Source organism: Rattus norvegicus, chromosome X (assembly GCF_021556685.1).
Source record: "Rattus norvegicus strain SHRSP/BbbUtx chromosome X, alternate assembly SHRSP_T2T, whole genome shotgun sequence".
Lineage (NCBI taxonomy): Eukaryota > Metazoa > Chordata > Mammalia > Rodentia > Muridae > Rattus > Rattus norvegicus.
The window spans coordinates 66,325,185-66,345,659 of NC_141554.1; the positions used below are offsets into that span (position 1 = coordinate 66,325,185).

At 39.7% G+C, this 20,475-nt stretch overlaps 1 protein-coding gene across 1 annotated transcript in view; it reads left to right on the forward strand.

The window, feature by feature from the left end:
• The first annotated feature begins 9,263 nt into the window (after window positions 1-9,263).
• The window catches only part of Pcyt1b (phosphate cytidylyltransferase 1B, choline), a 98,992-nt gene continuing 87,780 nt past the window's right edge, over window positions 9,264-20,475 (forward strand). Inside the window, exon 1 of the mRNA XM_087599223.1 lies at window positions 9,264-9,699. Within this exon, the coding sequence (XP_087455349.1) occupies window positions 9,643-9,699 (57 nt within the window). The 5' untranslated portion in view covers window positions 9,264-9,642. The remainder of the gene's footprint in view (window positions 9,700-20,475) is intronic.

A 20,475-nucleotide genomic window follows, 5' to 3' on the forward strand; every position in this document is an offset into this window, starting at 1 on the left:
GGAGAGAAACTTGAAGCAATCCCACTAAAATCCGGGACTAGACAAGGCTGCCCACTCTCTCCCTACTTATTCAATATAGTTCTTGAAGTTCTAGCCAGAGCAATCAGACAACAAAAGGAGATCAAGGGGATACAGATTGGAAAAGAAGAGGTCAAAATATCACTATTTGCAGATGACATGATAGTATATTTAAGTGATCCCAAAAGTTCCACCAGAGAACTACTAAAGCTGATAAACAACTTCAGCAAAGTGGCTGGGTATAAAATTAACTCAAATAAATCAGTTGCCTTCCTCTATACAAAAGAGAAACAAGCCGAGAAAGAAATTAGGGAAACGACACCCTTCATAATAGACCCAAATAATATAAAGTACCTCGGTGTGACTTTAACCAAGCAAGTAAAAGATCTGTACAATAAGAACTTCAAGACACTGAGGAAAGAAATTGAAGAAGACCTCAGAAGATGGAAAGATCTCCCATGCTCATGGATTGGCAGGATTAATATAGTAAAAATGGCCATTTTACCAAAAGCAATCTACAGATTCAATGCAATCCCCATCAAAATACCAATCCAATTCTTCAAAGAGTTAGACAGAACAATTTGCAAATTCATCTGGAATAACAAAAAACCCAGGATAGCTAAAGCTATCCTCAACAATAAAAGGACGTCAGGGGGAATCACTATCCCTGAACTCAAGCAGTATTACAGAGCAATAGTGATAAAAACTGCATGGTATTGGTACAGAGACAGACAGATAGACCAATGGAATAGAATTGAAAACCCAGAAATGAACGCACACACCTATGGTCACTTGATTTTTGACAAAGGAGCCAAAACCATCCAATGGAAAAAAAGATAGCATTTTCAGCAAATGGTGCTGGTTCAACTGGAGGGCAACATGTAGAAGAATGCAGATTGATCCATCCTTATCACCCTGTACAAAGCTTAAGTCCAAGTGGATCAAGGACCTCCACATCAAACCAGACACACTCAAACTAATAGAAGAAAAACTAGGGAAGCATCTGGAACACATGGGCACTGGAAAAAATTTCCTGAACAAAACACCAATGGCTTATGCTCTAAGATCAATAATCGACAAATGGGATCTCATAAAACTGCAAAGCTTCTGTAAGGCAAAGGACACTGTGGTTAGGACAAAACGGCAACCAACAGATTGGGAAAAGATCTTTACCAATCCTACAACAGATAGAGGCCTTATATCCAAAATATACAAAGAACTCAAGAAGTTAGACCGCAGGGAAACAAATAACCCTATTAAAAAATGGGGTTCAGAGCTAAACAAACAATTCACAGCTGAGGAATGCCGAATGGCTGAGAAACACCTAAAGAAATGTTCAACATCTTTAGTCATAAGGGAAATGCAAATCAAAACAACCCTGAGATTTCACCTCACACCAGTGAGAATGGCTAAGATCAAAAACTCAGGTGACAGCAAATGCTGGCGAGGATGTGGAGAAAGAGGAACACTCCTCCATTGTTGGTGGGGTTGCAGACTGGTACAACCATTCTGGAAATCAGTCTGGAGGTTCCTCAGAAAATTGGACATTGAACTGCCTGATGATCCAGCTATACCTCTCTTGGGCATATACCCAAAAGATTCCTCAACATACAAAAGAGACACGTGCTCCACTATGTTCATCGCAGCCTTATTTATAATAGCCAGAAACTGGAAAGAACCCAGATGCCCTTCAACAGAGGAATGGATTCAGAAAATGTGGTACATCTACACAATGGAATATTACTCAGCTATCAAAAACAACGAGTTTATGAAATTCGTAGGCAAATGGTTGGAACTGGAAAATATCATCCTGAGTGAGCTAACCCATTCACAGAAAGACATACATGGTATGCACTCATTGATAAGTGGCTATTAGCCCAAATGCTTGAATTACCCTAGATCCCTAGAACAAATGAAACTCAAGACGGATGATCAAAATGTGAATGCTTCACTCCTTCTTTAAATGAGGAAAAAGAATACCCTTGGCAGGGAAGGGAGAGGCAAAGATTAAAACAGAGACTGAAGGAACACCCATTCAGAGCCTGCCCCACATATGACCCATACATATACAGCCACCCAATTAGAGAAGATGGACGAAGCAAAGAAGTACAGGCCTACAGGAACCGGATGTAGATCGCTCCTGAGAGACACAGCCAGAATACAGCAAATACAGAGGCGAATGCCAGCAGCAAACCACTGAACTGAGAATAGGCCCCCGTTGAAGGAATCAGAGAAAGAACTGGAAGAGCTTGAAGGGGCTCGAGACCCCAAAAGTACAACAATGTCAAGCAACCAGAGCTTCCAGGGACTAAGCCACTACCTAAAGACTATACATGGACTGACCCTGGACTCTGATCCCATAGGTAGCAATGAATATCCTAATAAGAGCACCAGTGGAAGGGGAAGCCCTGGGTCCTGCTAAGACTGAACCCCCAGTGAACTAGACTATGGGGGGAGGGGGACAATGGGGGGAGGGTTGGGAGGGGAACACCCATAAGGAAAGGGAGGGGGGGGGATGTTTGCCCGGAAACCAGGAAAGGGAATAACACTTGAAATGTATATAAGAAATACTCAAGTTAATAAAAAAAAATTAAAAAAAATAAAGAAAACACATTAAGTAAATAATATTGTGAATGGTATAAATGGTTAAAAAAAAGAAATCTATGAAAACACAAACAAATGAAGGAATGAACAATATAGTTCAAGGTCTGAAAGTAGAAATAGAATGAATAAAGAATCCCAAACTGCTGGTTGAGGTGACATACACCTTTAATCCAAAAACTCAGGAGACAGAGTAGGTGGATCTCTGAGTTCAAGGCCAGTTTAGCATATGGAGCAAATTCCAGGAAAGCCAGGGCTACCCAGAGAAACCCTGTCTCAGAAAAAAATCGACTGAAATCTGAAGATAAAAAAATTGTATGAATTGGAACAGGAACCTCAGAGGTAAGCCTCACCAACAGAATGCAAGATATGGAAAAGAGAATCTCACACATTGAAGACACGACAGAAGAAATGGATAACTCAGTCAAAGGAAATGTTAAATATTAAAAAAAAATATCTTGGCACAAACATCCAGGAAATTGGGGACACTATAAAAAGACCAAATCTAAGAATAATAGGAATATACGAAGGAGAAGAAACCCGGGTACAAGGCCCAGAAAATATTTTCAACAAGATCATAGAAGAAAATTAAATTAACCTAACCTAACCTACCTATAAACGTACAAGAAACTTAAAGAACACCAAATAGATTAGATCAGAAAAGAAAGTCCCTCCCCACATGAAAATCAAAACACTAAATGTACAGAACAAAGAAAGAATATTAAAAGCTGCAAGGGTAGAAAGACCAAGTAATATATAAAGGCAGACCTATCAGAATTACACTCAATTTGTCAAAGGAGACTCTAAAAGCCAGAAGGGCTGGGACCGTTGTTCCTCAGACTCTAAGAGACCACAGTTGTGATCCCAGCAAAGCATTCAATCATAATAGATGGGAAAAATATGACATTCCATGATAAAAACCAAATTTAAGCAATATTTATCTACAAATGCAGCCCTACAGAAGGTACTAGAAAGAAATTTCCAACGTGAAAATGTTAACCCCACCCAAGAAGACACAAAGAATAATCTCAGGCCCGCAAATCAAAAGAGGGGAGAAAGACCAAACTATTACAACAAAGTAACAAGAGTAATAAAACACTACTCACTGATAACTCTCAATATCATGGATCTCAATCCCACAATAAAAAGAAGCAGGATCCATCCTTCTTCTACACCCAAGACACATACCTTAACATCAAGGATAGACATCAACTCAAGGTAAAAGGATGAAAAATACATCAAATAGACCTAAGAAGCAAGCTGGTATAGCCAATTTACTAACTGACAAAATATACTCCAAACCAAAACTAATCAGAAAAGATGAAAGGACACTACATACTCAGTCAAGGAAAAATTCACCAAGAGGACATTTCGATTTTTAACATCTATACACCGAACACAAGGGCACCCAAGTCTGTAATAGAAACACTACTAAAATTTAATCACATATTGATTGACCCTCAGACACTTGTAGTGGGAGACTTTAACCTCAATAGACAGGCCACCAAGACAAAAAGTGAACTGTGAAATGCTGGTACTAACTGATGTTATAAACTAAATGGACCTAACAGATATTTATAGAACATTTCACCCAAACAAAGGAAGATACCTTCTTCTCTGGATGTCATGGACCTTTCTCCAAAATTGACCACATACTCAGACACAAAGAAAGTCTTGACAGATACAAGAAAATTGAAATAGTTCCCTGTGTCCTATCAGACCACCACATATTAAAGCTGGGTACCAACAACAACAGAAACAGCAGAAAGCTCATAAACTCACAGAGAGTAAACGACTGCCTGCTAAACTTTTAAACATGTGTCAATTCACTGTACACAGCCTAGCGATCTAAGAAACAACCACCACCATATAACTACTGTTGGTACCTTTGTTTCTCAACACTGTACTCACGACTTTCATGTTCATTGATGCTCTGTTAAAAGAGCCAGGAGTTGCAAACAACCCAGAGGTCCCTCAACAGAAGAATGCATAAAGAAATTGTGCTACATTTATACAAATGGAATACTACTCAACTGTTGAAAACAACATCATGAAATTTGAAGGTAAATAAATGGAACTAGAAAAAAAATCATCCTGAGTGAGGTAACTAAGACTCGGAAAGTGATGTGTATTTACTTATATGTGGATTTTAGATGTTAAGTCAATGAAAACAAGCTATAATCTGTACTATAGAGGTTAGCTATAGAGTAAGGGAGTAAGGTAGGGAACAAATAGCTCTCACTAGGAAAGGGAAATAGAATAGGCATTTATGGGTAGATAAGGGGAACTGGAATGGTATACATTACTCTCCACAACGAGACAGCAAGGCTCCATTGCTGATGACAACACCTACACAATTCATTGAACACAAAGAAGTCAAGCTGATGCCAACACAGAGCCTTCATCTCTACTTGATAGCATCTTTGGCACAGGAAGGTATTCTGCTTATGACCAAAGGAGCACCAAAAACAACAACCCAGTCACAAACCTTTTGATCTACAGTGGTGCCCTGCCTGCAAGATATGCTACTGCAATGGTGGCAAGAAAAAAATCTGATTTGACTTAAGGCCCATGACACTAGTAAGATGATTAAGAACCTGAGACTCCATAGTAAAACCAAACACTACTGTTCTAAAAAAGAAATATAGCAATAACATGACTCCTGATGAGGTTCTGTTATATGCACAGATGAGTGCCTTGTTCCGTCATCTTCAGAGAGGCTTCCTTCTGTAGCAGATGGGAACAGATACAGAGACCCAGAGCCAGATGTTATGCAAAGAGCAAGAGACCTTGGACCGCTTAGCACTCTATAGGATGTCTCCATCAAATTCCTCCCCTCATGTCTCAGGGAACCCTGGAGACAAGAAGGTGGAAAGAGTATAAGAGTCAGGGGAGACTGAGGACATAGAGAAAACAAGGCCTCCTAAAACTACATGATCCTCACACATGAGCCTGCACTGGTCTGTACCAGATGGGCTACCAGAGCAGAAAGGAAAAGTGGACACATGCTCCCATCCTTAACCTGGAAGCTGTCTCCAATTGCACTTCCAAATGAGAATGTAGTGTCCTCCAAGGGATTCTCCCTGGGAAAACAGACTATTTAAGGGTAGGCTACATGCCCAGCAGGAGATAACCTACAGAGAAGAAACTCAGTGGCATCTTTGGAAGTTCCTTGTCTCAGAATGTCACATCAGAGCTTTTCCTTTTGTTTCTTAATTTTACCTTATTCTTTATTTTCCTCTCTCTTTTCATCCTAACTATTCTTCCCATATAATATTATGGCCTCCAGTTTAGTTGTTTTCTGGAGTTCCTGGCCATGCAAATGAGCAGGTCTCCAAGTCTCATCTGTTTTTTGTGCATTTTCTTGAACTCTTTTCCTTCTCCTTGTTTTGTCCTATTCTGATGTGTTAGCATTTTTGCTATGTTTTATTGAGTTTTATTTTCTTATTAACCTTCAGAAGCCTGTTCGTTTTCTGGTGTGGGACAGAAAGGGGCAGGATCTGGATAGGAGGGGAGGTGGGAAGAACTGGGAGGAATAGAAATAGAGGAAGCCATAACCAGGACATATTATGTGAGGAAACAATCTATTTCAATAAACGGAAACCAGAGAAAGATACTTTAAAAAAGAAAGAAAACACTGGGAGATGGTAATGAATGCCTTTAGTCCTAGCGCTCAGGAGGCAGAGGCAGTCAGATCTCTGATTTCAAGGCCAGCCTGGTCTGGTCTACAGAGCAAGTTCTAGGATGGCCAGAGGTACACAGTGAAACCTTATCTCAAAAGAAAGAAAGAAAGAAAGAAAGAAAGAAAGAAAGAAAGAAAGAAAGAAAGAAAGAAAGGAGAGAAAAGAAAGAGTAGAAAGGAGAGAAAAGAAAGAGTAGAAAGGGAAGAAAGAAAGGTAAGATATATATATAGATATCTATCTATATCTATATCTATATCTATATCTATATCTATATCTATATCTATATCTATATCTATATCTATATCTATATCTATATAATTCTAAACAGTAAAAAGGACCATTTTCTAAAATTTCACAGGTTTTTCTAGTCCCTTCCCTTGGGGAAGTTAACTTTACTAGCTATAGAATTCTTGTTGGCAGGCCTTTTCCTTCAACAGTTTAAAGACTTTGTGTTTTTTTTTTTTTCTCGAATGGTTTCTAATAAGTGGACTATAATTCCAATCATTATTCTTCTGCAACTAAAGTTTTTCAGTCTGTCTTCAAGATTTTTATTCTGACCAGGTATGGTGGATCTGGCCAATTCATCGGGAGGCTGAGGCTAGAAGTCTCTATGTAACTAAGCTCAAGGATAACCTGGGCTACTTGAAATGTCATCTCAAAACAAAACCAACCAACCAGAAAAAAAATAGATTTTCAGCATTGGAATCTGATATTCCTGGGCATGTTTCCTGGTCTGGTTTGGGTGTTGGTGGTATCTTCTGAGCTTCCCAGATGCATGTTTTGTGTCTGTTACATTATTGTTACTTGCAAAGTTCATAGTCATTTACTTGCATGTTGTTACTTGTCCATTCATTGTTACTTCAAAGATATTATATGTTCAGGAAAACACCCATTTATATAAAATAAATAAATTTTAATTTGCTTTTAAAAACTGACATTTAAAAATCCAGTGGAAACACAGCCTACTCTTGCACTTGGATAGATCATTACATCATATGGATGAAAACTGATTCTAGTTCAGACTTTGTACGCGTGTTAATAGTTAATTCTAGAATATCAGAAGATGAAAAAGGTAGGGACTCATGGGTAACTATTGGCTCCAAGACCAAGCAGGCTCCCATTTCTTCATTTGTTTTTTGGTTATTCTAGGAGCCAAGATTCCCAAAGCAGCCTCAGATGAAGTCACAATTTTCTACAGCCTTCTTAAGTCGCCGAACACATGGCGAATGATGAGTGTCAGTTTACAAAGTACTGCAGAGACTCTTTTATTTATTTCATAATCATTTTTTTTGGTTCTTTTTTTCGGAGCTGGGGACCGAACCCAGGGCCTTGCGCTTCTTAGGTAAGCGCTCTACCACTGAGCTAAATCCCCAGCCCCTCATAATCATTTTTAAAGCAACTCCTATAGAGTGATGATGTTGCTCACTGATAGCTTGCCTAGTCTGCACAGTCTCAGGGTCAGATCTCCCTCACAGCAATAATTAAAGAAAACAACTACTATATACTAAAAGCTATGCTAGGTATAGAGTAAATTGTTGCACTTTAGGACAGAATCTAGCTCTTGTTTACATAGATATGGAAATAGTATTGTCTATATCCTCAGAGGTGATGAATTAGCTATAATTAAAACTATAAGAAAATGCCAACCCATTCATTTTCACAATGATTTAGATGATTTAGAAAACTTCTGGCCAGGCCCGTCTCTAAAATTTAAGGAGTCAGGGCCAGAGCATAAAGTAGAGAGAGGCCCATGTAAATACATCATAAGCCTATGTATTTAAAAGTTAGATGTTATACATGGTGTATGTGTGCACTAGTATATATAACCATTATCATAACTTGACAAATTCACCTTATACATAAGCTAGGAGGCAAAAGGTTTGTTAGAAAGGTGAGATGAGAAGCCAAAGCTCCTTCTCTGTCTACATCACAGGATGGAACTAGGCCAAATCTCTGGCTTTTATTCAGCCTTCCCGCCTAGTCTCTTCATCCAACCCCTTGTGTCTAGACATGTGCCATTCTGCAGCAGTGGGGTTTACCTGAGCTGACCCTAAAGAACAGGCTGCAAATGCTGTAGAAGAAGTTCAGGACAAATGGGCAGATAATTCCAGAGTATTTTAGAAGGGGGATGGGTCTCTAGATAGGTACTCCATCCTCCTGACCTATAGACTTCTCAGAGAATGAGAGTCAGAAATATTCTTCAATATGAAGCCCATAGCCATGATTCAGAAGATCCTCTGCCCACCTGTGAGGTACTAAGAAGGCAAACTGGCAACTAGCATTGTACCTAGACAAGTTATAGGATGAATTTATGGACAGAAAGCCTTAAAAGGATCCTTTAACGGGTCCAGCAGGAGTACTGTTCTGGACATTAGACTACAGAGACAGCTTCTGAGAGCTTTTCTGCTGGTCTGGATCTGAGAACATCATTATGTTGGCAAAAGATGACTCAGAATAACTATTTTCACCCGGAATTGAGAGAGTTAGCAGCCAAAATTCCAGTAGCACCTTGGTACAACCAGATCTGAACAGAAACTGTTTCTCCAGCTAGCCCAAGCACACATATCTTCAGAATTCTTTCAATGTAGTGTTGGGGGCTGGGGAAGATGAGGCAGGGCTTTACCTGAACACAAATTAGGAAGACTTCGCATTACTAAAATGCACAAATTCATTATCAAGAGGGCTTACCTCTATGCGGGTAAGGAGATCACTCCTTACAAAGAATAAAGAGCTTATTAGAGTCAATTAAATATATAAATGTAAATACTGTATTTTCTCACCTATATTTTCCTATTTAGAGAAAGTTCTTGTTGAGTTGTATATCCATACTTCAAGGTTTTTGGTTCTTTTTTAATCTTTGGGAAAAAGAAAGAAAATGTTTGTCATTCCAGGAGCATAATCAGTCGAGCCAGCACACAATGACATAGTTAATTCACCAACGGAATTTGTTGCCATAGCTCCAGGGAGGGACAGGGTAGATCAAACAATGGCCTTTTTCACAACTTCAGCTTTCACCACAACCTGCCTGTCCCCATATAACAGCCATCAGAGCGGACAGAGCACAGCAATTGTCAATGGACAACAGCCCAGAAGGGACAAGAGGACACTTGTAGCAAATCAAATAAAGCAAAGGAACTGGACAGCTTGAATCTCTGCTTAGCTCGTAAACCAGACACTTCTAGTCCTTTGGAGCTTATCTGTCAGCACAGGGCATATCAAGCTGCCTTGACCTTTTGAAACCAAGTATCTCTTCCATACATCTAGAGCCACAAAAACTTCTCCCTGTGACTCAAAAGAACTTGTAAAGGGAGAAGACCTTAGAGACGCAAGAAAGTTGGGAATGAACCTAGTGGTACACCAGAAATGCACCATGGACAAAGACAAATTCTCACGCAAGGTAATACCAATTCTTTCGTCTTTGTTTTTGCTTCTTTAACTATCAAAATTGCTGGAAAAATAAATTCCTGTGTGTGGGAGTGTGACAGGCATGTGTCACATTCACACTGAAAGTGAAAGTAATAGCCTTTCCATCCTGAGGTAATTTTTTTTATCTTTATTAACTTGAGTATTTCTTATTTACATTTCGATTGTTATTCCCCTTCCCGGTTTCCGGGCCAACATCCCCCAACCCCTTCCCCTCCCCTTCTATATGGGCTTCCCCTCCCCATCCTCCCTCCATTGCCGCCCTCCCCCCAACAATCTAGTTCACTGGGGGTTCAGTCTTAGCAGGACCCAGGGCTTCCCCTTCCACTGGTGCTCTTACTAGGATATTCATTGCTACCTATGAGGTCAGAGTCCAGGGTCAGTCCATGTATAGTCTTGAGGTAGTGGCTTAGTCCCTGGAAGCTCTGGTTGCTTGGCATTGTTGTTCATATGGCATCTCGAGCCCCTTCAAGCTCTTCCAGTTCTTTCTCTGATTCCTTCAACGTGGGTCCCGTTCTCAGTTCAGTGGTTTGCTGCTGGCATTCGCCTCTGTATTTGCTGGATTCTGGGCGTGTCTCTCAGGAGAGATCTACATCCGGTTCCTGTCAGCCTGCCCTTCTTTGTTTCATCCATCTTATCTAGTTTGGTGGCTGTATATGTGTGGGCCACATGTGGGGGAGGCTCTGAATGGGCGTTCCTTCTGCCTCTGTTCTAAACTTTGCCTCCCTATTCCCTCCCAAGGGTAATCTTGTTCCCCTTTTAAAGAAGGAGTGAAGCATTCACATTTTGATCATCCGTCTTGAGTTTCATGTGTTCTAGGCATCTAGGGTAATTCAAGCATTTGGGCTAATAGCCACTTATCAATGAGTGCATACCATGTATATCTTTCTGTGATTGGGTTACCTCACTCAGGATGATATTTTCCAGTTCCATCCATTTGCCTATGAATTTCATAAAGTCATTGTTTTTGATTGCTGAGTAGTATTCCATTGTGTAGATGTACCACATTTTCTGTATCCATTCTGAGGTAATTTTTAAAAAGGAGAAACAATGTGCCTAATGTTTGTCTCTCTTTTCCCTTATAATGTTTTATAAGATCCTTGGATGTATTTAGACAACAGGAGCAAACTTGTTTTCTAGAAATGCTCAATGAGATTGTTATGTTAGTGGCTCATGCTATTAATTCCAGCACTTAGGCGAATGAAGCAGGAAGATTACAGACCAGCCTAAGTTACACAGAAAAAAAACTAAAGAAAAAACAGAGTTGGAAACTGGGCTTGTAGCTGAGTATGAAGTGTATACTTAACTTGGGAGCTCCCAGAGACTGAATCACCAAAGAACTTGTCCAAACCATGCCACCCTCAACTGCATGCACATGTGTAGCAGAGGTCTTGTCTGACCTCACTGGGAGAGGATGCACCTAATCCTATAGAGACTTGGTGCCCCAGAGTGGGGGAATATAGGGGGCTGCTCTCTCAGAGGAGACAGGCTGGGGAGGGGATGGGGATGGGGGAGTAACTGCGGGAGGGGGGGGCAGCATTTGGGATATAATTAATTTTAAAAAGTATTATTTTTTAAAAAGTCAGATCAGTATGAGAAAATAAAGGTAGTTTAAGGCAAAAAAGAATGCCTAGAAAACCTGGGAATATTGGAAAAATAGTTGAACAAAATCTTCTTTACCGTCTAAAGTGCTAGCTTTTTCTAGTGGAAATATCATAATATTATGATTTTTAAAAAATTTTATTTATTTACTTTACTTTTATTTTTATATAGTCCAGTCGTTACCCCTCTCCAGGTCTGCCTTCCCACAGTTCCTCATCCCATTCCTCCTCCCCAAGAGGATCTTCGAGAGGATGTCCCTACCCCCAGGCCCCCACACCCCACTAGACCGCCCCACTCCCTGGGGCCTCAAGTCGTCTCTCAATGAGGCCAGACCAGGCAGTCCTCTGCTGGATTTGTGTCGGGGCCTTAGGCCAGCTAGTATATGCTGCCTGGTTGGTGGCTTAGTGTCTGAGAGATCTCAAGGGTCCTGGTTAGTTGAGACTGCGGGTCTTCCTATGAGGTAGCCCTCCTCCTCGGCAAGAAGATTGTGGTCTTTTTTGAGGAGAAGTTTTTCTACTAGCTCAAGTTGGACTGAATTTCACTGTGTAACCTAGGTGACTTCAAACTCACAATCCCCTTGTCTCTGCCTCCCAAGGGCTGGTACTCCATGTATGCCTTACCACAGAGGATCTTACCCCATTTCTGAAGTATATACTATATATAATCCTCACTTTTAAGTGAGAAAACTGAAGCTCCTAGAAGTTGTGTAAATTGTCGAAGATAGTAAAGGAAGAACTAGATCCTAGGATCCATTTTTCTTTAAGGCCAGGCGGAGGTGGCACACTCCTTCAATCCCAGCACTCAGGAGACAGGGACTGGCAAATATCTGAGTTCGAGGCCAGCCTAATCTTCAAAGTGAGTTCCAGGGTAGCCAGGACTACACAGAGAAACCCGTCTCAGAAAAACCGAAAACCAACCAAACAAAGAACTATCCTATCAAACAAGGAAAGCAGCAACTAGCTACATAACATTATTTAAATTTATTTAATTTTGTGTGCATTATGTATATACTTGAATGTATGTACATTGCATGCATGCAGGAGCCCACAGAGGTCAGAACAGGTGTCAGCTCCCCTGGAAGAGGGTTGTGAGGCACCATATAGATGCTGAGAACTGAACAGAGCCCCTCTGTAAGAGCAATAGGTGCTGGCTCTTAACCCCTACGCCATCTCTCCAATTCTAGCTATTTAAATTTAAATTAATTACAATTAAATATAAACTACAATTCAATTCCTCAGCTGCACTATCCATACCTCAAGTGCTCAGTAGCTTACATATAGCTCGTGAGACTACCTTTATTTGAACAGTGCAATTATAGAACATTCCCTAATCATAGAAAGTTCTATTGAAGAGGAAGGCTTTAAACACTATACTTCTTTTAGATATGTTGAGCCACGTTCTGAAAATACGTTGCAGTTCTGTTACAAGTAATATGGATTTTAAATTTTACATTAAAATCTCATTCATTTGAAGTCTCCTCATTTGCATAGTGCCAAGTTAACTTTGATCTGCAAATTAATAATATAGACAAGAGTCAAGGAGACTGTTAAATGCACTTCAGAGACCAAAGATTTTTAAGCACCATCAAATAACTCCAGAAGCACTCACTTAGTTGCAAGCAATTGATATGATAATTACACATCATTTTTATTTATTCATTAAAATAGGGATCCCCTAAGGTGCCCTTGTAGAGAATAATGTCGTTAGCCTACTTATTTCTAGTCACCCTTTTGCTATTTCTAAATTCTACGTACATCATTTTATGCTACTGATTTTGTTCTCTTCATTTGGAACATACAGTCAGTTGGTAGCAAAAAAATACTTTTGCACCGATATTTTGACCAGTTCAAGGACCACTTCCAAAACCCTTGCTTCTTCCTTTGTACCCCATGAAATCCTGGAAGAGTGTTCCTATGGCTCCAGTATAAATCCTTTTACAACACAGGGGTTAGATGACAGCCCGTTAATTGAGAGACAGGTCTTTCAAGATCACACTTTCTCAGGTGAACTCTGATTTTCCAAATAGAATCTATGAATCAAATGGAAAAACACCTGGTGCTTGATTCTTTTTTGGTACCAGTCATTGTAGCAGGATAAGGCTATGTTATGAGAAGGAACTATCTTCTGGGCATATATTTCTTGGCATATATTCACTGTACTAGATTTCATAAGAACATATTCATGTAAATACATAATGTACTTTGAGCATGTCCTCCCATGCACCCCTACTCTGCTATGAAACTAACTCCTCAACCTATCAGTAAACTCAAAGATTATTATCTGTTGTTTCTTCTTTTTCCCTAGAGAAACTTTATAGCCCACGGTCCATAAAGTGAGACAAAAATAATAGAAACAATTTGATATGCACCAAATATTTATGCTTTATCTGAAAGCCATTGAGCTTTTTACAATCTGCCAGATTTAGAACTTTTAGATGACTGAATTTTTTTAAAAGCCACCTAAGGGAAAGTCAGATGAAGTGGCATATGCCTAAATCCCAGCACTTTTGGGAGGCAGAGGCAGGTAGATCTCTGTGAGTTCAACGCTAGTTTGGTCTACATAGGGAATTACAAGCCCAGCCAGGGCTACAAAGTGAGACCTTGTCTCAAAAACAAATGAAGTTGTATAAAAGGAAAATGGTTATTAACTTTTTTAAGATTTTATTTATTTTATGTGAGTACACTGTCACTGTCCACACAAGAAGAGGGTGTCGAATCCCATTACAGATGGTTGTGAGCCACCATATGGTTGCTGGGAATTGAACTCAGGACCTCTGGAAGAGCAGTCAGTGCTCTTAACTGCTGAGCCATCTCTCCAGTCCTAGTTATTAACTTTCTATTCTAAAATATCATTGGGCCTTCTTTCCTCCCATCTTTTCTGTAATCCCTGTACATGAACATTAATATTATAGGAGCAATATATATTTGCACACCCTTCTGCTAACTCAACATAGTCATGTGTCCTTTGGACACTATGGTAGACTGTTCTAAGGGTCACACAGCCTCTTATCTCAATGAGCAGATGGAGGGTCACTGCCATAAAGTCCCTAGATGCTGCTTCTTCCTCTGAGTATTGACAGGTGGAGCAGAAGACTCTGTAGAGTGTAGTAATTTTTCACTATACCTAACCCACTGTGACTTCCCAAGGTAGCCTTAGTGGGTCCAAATTCTGTAAAGACTCCCTCTTCACTGACATGACCCAGTGATCAGGCAAAAAGACATATAGCAGGAGTTCTAGCCTTGCGACCAAATGGGGTTTTTCAGTGTTTCCTGACATTGATAGTTATGGGAGGTTGGTGGGGAAGAGGCATATTTTTGTTTTTCTATTTTTGTTTTTCTATTCGAAGGGCCTGGAGCTAGCTCTAAAACATCAAAAGATTAAAAAAAAACCAGCACAACTGGCATAAAATTAATTTTGTTTTATTTTTATAATGAGGACCTAAAGTACAAAACTGTGGGTTTTTTTTTTTTTGTTTTTTGGTTTTTGTTTTTTATAGTTCAAACCTACCTTGGGTATTAGAACAACTTAAAGTTCTTTTTTTTTTTTTTTTATTAACTTGAGTATTTCTTATATACATTTCGAGTGTTATTCCCTTTCCCGGTTTCCGGGCAAACATCCCCCTCCCCCCTCCCCTTCCTTATGGGTGTTCCCCTCCCAACCCTCCCCCCATTGCCGCCCTCCCCCCATAGACTAGTTCACTGTGGGTTCAGTCTTAGCAGGACCCAGGGCTTCCCCTTCCACTGGTGCTCTTACTAGGATATTCATTGCTACCTATGGGGTCAGAGTCCAGGGTCAGTCCATGTATAGTCTTTAGGTAGTGGCTTAGTCCCTGGAAGCTCTGGTTGCTTGGCATTGTTGTACTTTTGGGGTCTCGAGCCCCTTCAAGCTCTTCCAGTTCTTTCTCTGATTCCTTCAATAGGGGACCTATTCTCAGTTCAGTGGTTTGCTGCTGGCATTCGCCTCTATATTTGCTGTATTCTGGCTGTGTCTCTCAGGAGCGATCTACATCCGGCTCCTGTCGGTCTGCACTTCTTTGCTTCATCCATCTTGTCTAATTGGGTGGCTGTATATGTATGGGCCACATGTGGGGCAGGCTCTGAATGGGTGTTCCTTCAGTCTCTGTTTTAATCTTTGCCTCTCCCTTCCCTGCCAAGGGTATTCTTTTTCCTCATTTAAAGAAGGAGTGAAGCATTCACATTTTGATCATCCGTCTTGAGTTTCGTTTGTTCTAGGGATCTAGGGTAATTCAAGCATTTGGGCTAATAGCCACTTATCAGTGAGTGCATACCATGTATGTCTTTCTGTGATTGGGTTAGCTCACTCAGGATGATATTTTCCAGTTCCAACCATTTGCCTACGAATTTCATAAACTCGTTGTTTTTGATAGCTGAGTAATATTCCATTGTGTAGATGTACCACATTTTCTGTATCCATTCCTCTGTTGAAGGGCATCTGGGTTCTTTCCAGCTTCTGGCTATTATAAATAAGGCTGCGATGAACATAGTGGAGCACGTGTCTCTTTTATATGTTGAGGCATCTTTTGGGTATATGCCCAAGAGAGGTATAGCTGGATCATCAGGCAGTTCAATGTCCAATTTTCTGAGGAACCTCCAGACTGATTTCCAGAATGGTTTTACCAGTCTGCAATCCCACCAACAATGGAAACTAATAGAAGAAAAACTAGGGAAGCATCTGGAACACATGGGCACTGGAAAAAATTTCCTGAACAAAACACCAATGGCTTATGCTCTAAGATCAAGAATCGACAAATGGGATCTCATAAAACTGCAAAGCTTCTGTAAGGCAAAGGACACTGTGGTTAGGACAAAACGGCAACCAACAGATTGGGAAAAGATCTTTACCAATCCTACAACAGATAGAGGCCTTATTTCCAAAATATACAAAGAACTCAAGAAGTTAGACCGCAGGGAAACAAATAACCCTATTAAAAAATGGGGTTCAGAGCTAAACAAAGAATTCACAGCTGAGGAATGCCGAATGGCTGAGAAACACCTAAAGAAATGTTCAACATCTTTAGTCATAAGGGAAATGCAAATCAAAACAACCCTGAGATTTCACCTCACACCAGTGCGATTGGCTAACAGATGGAGCCCTACCGAATTCCTTCTACGAAGCCACAATTACTCTTATACCTAAACCACACAAAGACACAACAAAGAAAGAGAACTTCAGACCAATTTCCCTTATGAATAAAGTTCTTTTTGAGCCAAGCATGATGTAGCATGACTATAATCCCAGTACTTGGGAGGTTGAGGCAGGAGTATTGCCATGAGTTGGAAGACTGACAGGAGTTTAAGACCAGTCTGTGCAGCAACAGCAAGAACTTGTCTCAAAACTACAGCAAAAATTGTTTTATTTGTTTTGATACAAATGACAAATTCTCTCTTACATGTGCTTATACACACAAAAAGATAGACACATGTGCTGTACATGCATAGACACATACAAATCAGGAAGGAATTCCAAAAATTGCCAAGCATGGTCTAGGACAAAGAAAACTATATCTATTTCAAATCTTTTTTTTTTAGTAACATTGGTCTAAGTCATGAATAAAGAAACATGAGAGGCTAGAAAAAAGCCTCAGTGGATTTAAAAAAAATTGGTAAGACAGCAGTGGGACCTAATCTCAAATCCCAGGAGCTCACTGGTCAATTAACCTTCTTGCAGGTTCAGTGAGAGATAAAATACAGTAGAAAGCAATAGACAAAGACACCTAATATCTTTCTCTGGCCTCTGCATAACATACATACAAACATACACAACACACACACATACACAACACATACACAACACATACATACAACACACACACAAATAAATGAAAAGAAAAAATTATGGAAGAATTTAAATAATTTCTGTTGAAATAAAAAAACAGTATGATTAGAGGTTTTTTTAAAAAACATATTTACTTGCCCGGAAACCGGGAAGGGAATAACACTAGAAATGTATATAAGAAATACTCAAGTTAATAAAAAAAACATATTTACTGAAAAAATCAATCTTAGTTATTTTGGGGGGAAGGATGATAGAGATTGAACGTGGGGCCTTGAGCCATCTACATATTTCCAAACCCCAAATCAATCTCTAAGTGTTCTACATATTCTTGAAAGTGGAGACTTTCATTTGGAATCATGGCTTCTAGTAATACTTAGCAATTTTTACATTATTATTTATTTAGGGGTTTTTTTGTTTGCTTTTTGTTTTAGAGACAGGGTTTCTCTGTGTAACAGCTCTGGCTGTTGTGGAACTCACTCTGTAGACCAGGCTGGCCTTGAACTCACAGAGTTCATCTGACTCTGATTTCTGAGTACCGGTATTAGAGGCCTGTGCCACCACTGTCAAGCTGCAATATTTTGTTGAATAAATAAAAGAACTCTAAATTGCTGTTTATCCTGGTTATTGTTTTTCTGGCCCACAAAGACTATGAAGTTTCTTCATCTAGAGTCATCTCTAGATCATTCGTGAAAAAGAATTTGTTACAACTCAGCCTTTGAAGCATGGTTCAATATCAAATAGACCAACTTCAACTAAACTGTAACCTCTAACTTGATTGACGTTAACATTAGCACCAGTAACAAAGATACTAGGGTTGTTGTTTTCAAGGCTCTCCTCAAATCTATGGGACTCCACAGCTTGCCATAGGAGTATAATGTCTGAAAGCTTATGGCTACCACAGAGGGAAGGAAGACTAATCCTTTTACAACTCCTGTTCAGCTTTCCCAGAGAGTGGGAGCTAGATCAGCCTCCGAGAGAAAGGAATAAGATTTGTACACACACACACACACACACACACACACACACACACACACATCCTATGCAGCAGCTCTATCTTTGGCTAATGTGGCAACTGAAGGTTTTGGTTTGTTTGGTTTGGTTTGGCTTGATTTGGTTTGGTTTGGTTTGTTTGACGTTTGGTTTTGCCACATTCTTGTTAGGTGGCTGAGGCTAGCCTTTAACTGTCAGTTCTCTGGTCTCAAACTCTCAAATTCTAGGGTATAGGCACCATCATACCAATCTTGAAGAACTTTCTTTAAACTATCACACAAATCGTTCTTGATGGTGTCCACCTAAGTTTTGTAGGATTTTCTCCATTGTCCAAAGTGGGAGAGGGTTGTAATCACTAGGCATTGCAATAGATGTCTTCTTACCTTGTACAAGGAGATACAATATTTCACTTCGTTGAAAATTAAAATGGTTATAATGGAGCCTCATTTTGAAAACCTTAAGTAGATACATTAATCATTTATTGAAGTAGAAAGGGTATTGTCGATTTGCACATGCTTTGATTGGGACAGCGATCAGTGTTCTGTGGTGTCTTATTTCCATTAGGCAAGCACATGTACATTGTCTAAAGTTTCTGGTTTGTTTTATTCTAACTGGAATGACAGCTTAAGATACTTCCAAAATATTCTGAGTGCAGACTCACAAGATAATACTTTTGAATTGTATCCCCTGACTTTTTATAGTTGTTGGGCCTCATCAAACCAGGCTCATCTTATCAATTTAGTTTAAGATAACTCTTTTTTGCATTTTTTTCAGACTAAATGTACTAAGTAAATTTTACTAAGTAAAAGCAAGAAAAAAAGGCAGGAGAAAACAAGGGGCTTGCATTTAAAAAAATTGCAACATCTCTGTAACCCAGAGAGTTCTCAAATTGAAGATCGTTCTGCCTCAGTTTTCCAAATGAATGCTCAGCCTCCCAAAAGCTCAGTCTGCTACCATGATGGGCCAATTGTGTAATAGTTAACTAGACTCTAAGCACAATCGTAAGTACACTGGGCATAAACAGGCTTTAAAGGAAGCTCAGTTAAAGCAGAAGTACCTAGTGATCTACAATAGCTTATCTACTAGCTGGAAACCTTTAAAGAGCTCTTGGGACTCCTGAAAATAATAGCCAACACCATCGCTTAGTTTCACAGAATGGTTAAATTGGCAGTTAAGTAACTTGGCAGTTGCTTAAGGGAACACTGTCTGCTCTTCAGATATATACTGTTAGAAGACTAATGACCAGACAGGAAGTATTTTTGTGTCTGACTTCTACTCCTCAGATCTACTGTATACCTAGGACCTATACGTACTTTGTGGTAGGTACTTAGCAGGTGTAAAGACACAGTCCATGTTTAAAGCCACACTGTTTGTGAGTTAGCTAAATACATATTTAACTTTGTTCTTTCTGAGTACATATCATTATAGATCTCGACTCCAAGTTTCCTGACTTTATAACAGGGATGGAGGGCAAATAATACATAATGGTTTCTATTTAATAGTTATCTGGTAGGCAGCCATCATCTAAATGGAGATTACATTTTATTTTCAAAGACAATCTCTTGCTCTATAGCCCAGGCTGGCCTTGAACTAATTGGCAAGCCTCCTGCCTCAGCCTCAGGAGTGCTAGGATTATAAGTGTATACCACTATATCTGGCTGGGATGGGTTATTTAAACAAAAGAAATACAACCATTGTGGTGATAAATATGTTCATCCCAATTTTTTCAATTGGCTAAGACAAAGGCTACAGACCTGTCAGGAGAATGAACATTGTTTCCAGTAGTTAATAGAGAGAGGCCCCGCCTTCACAGTCTATTAATTAAGATGGTAATCAGTGTGAGCTTGGAGTTTGGTATTTGAAACTCAAAGGCAATAAAATCAGAACACTACTAAGATTTTTTTTCTCACAAAAAATGAATAACAATTTTAGGTCAGCAAGCTAAAGTAATCACAGTTTGAATGATTTCTCCTGAGCATGCCTCTAATAACCTGCTCCTGTAAGGAGAAGGAAGGAAGACAAAGTTAATTACTAAGGAAGAGCTTCATCAAAGAATTCTGGTTACCTTAGCCTGGGGTTTCTCACTGTTTCTGCTGCTGATACATGAGGCTAAGATAATTCTGTATTGCAGGGACTGACCTGTGCATGCTGGGATGCTTCAAATGCTGGGGGGAATGCCTTAATGGTCTCTAACCATTAAATACTAGTAGTATCCCTCTCCACCAAGTTGTGACAATCATAACTGTCCCTGAAAATTTTAAATGTCCCTTCTAGGCTAAAATTATCAATGTATCACCCACTGAAATAAGTACTACCTTCCTTCTCACTCTCCTTCGCCTGGGGCTTTCTAGGGTTTGCCGTT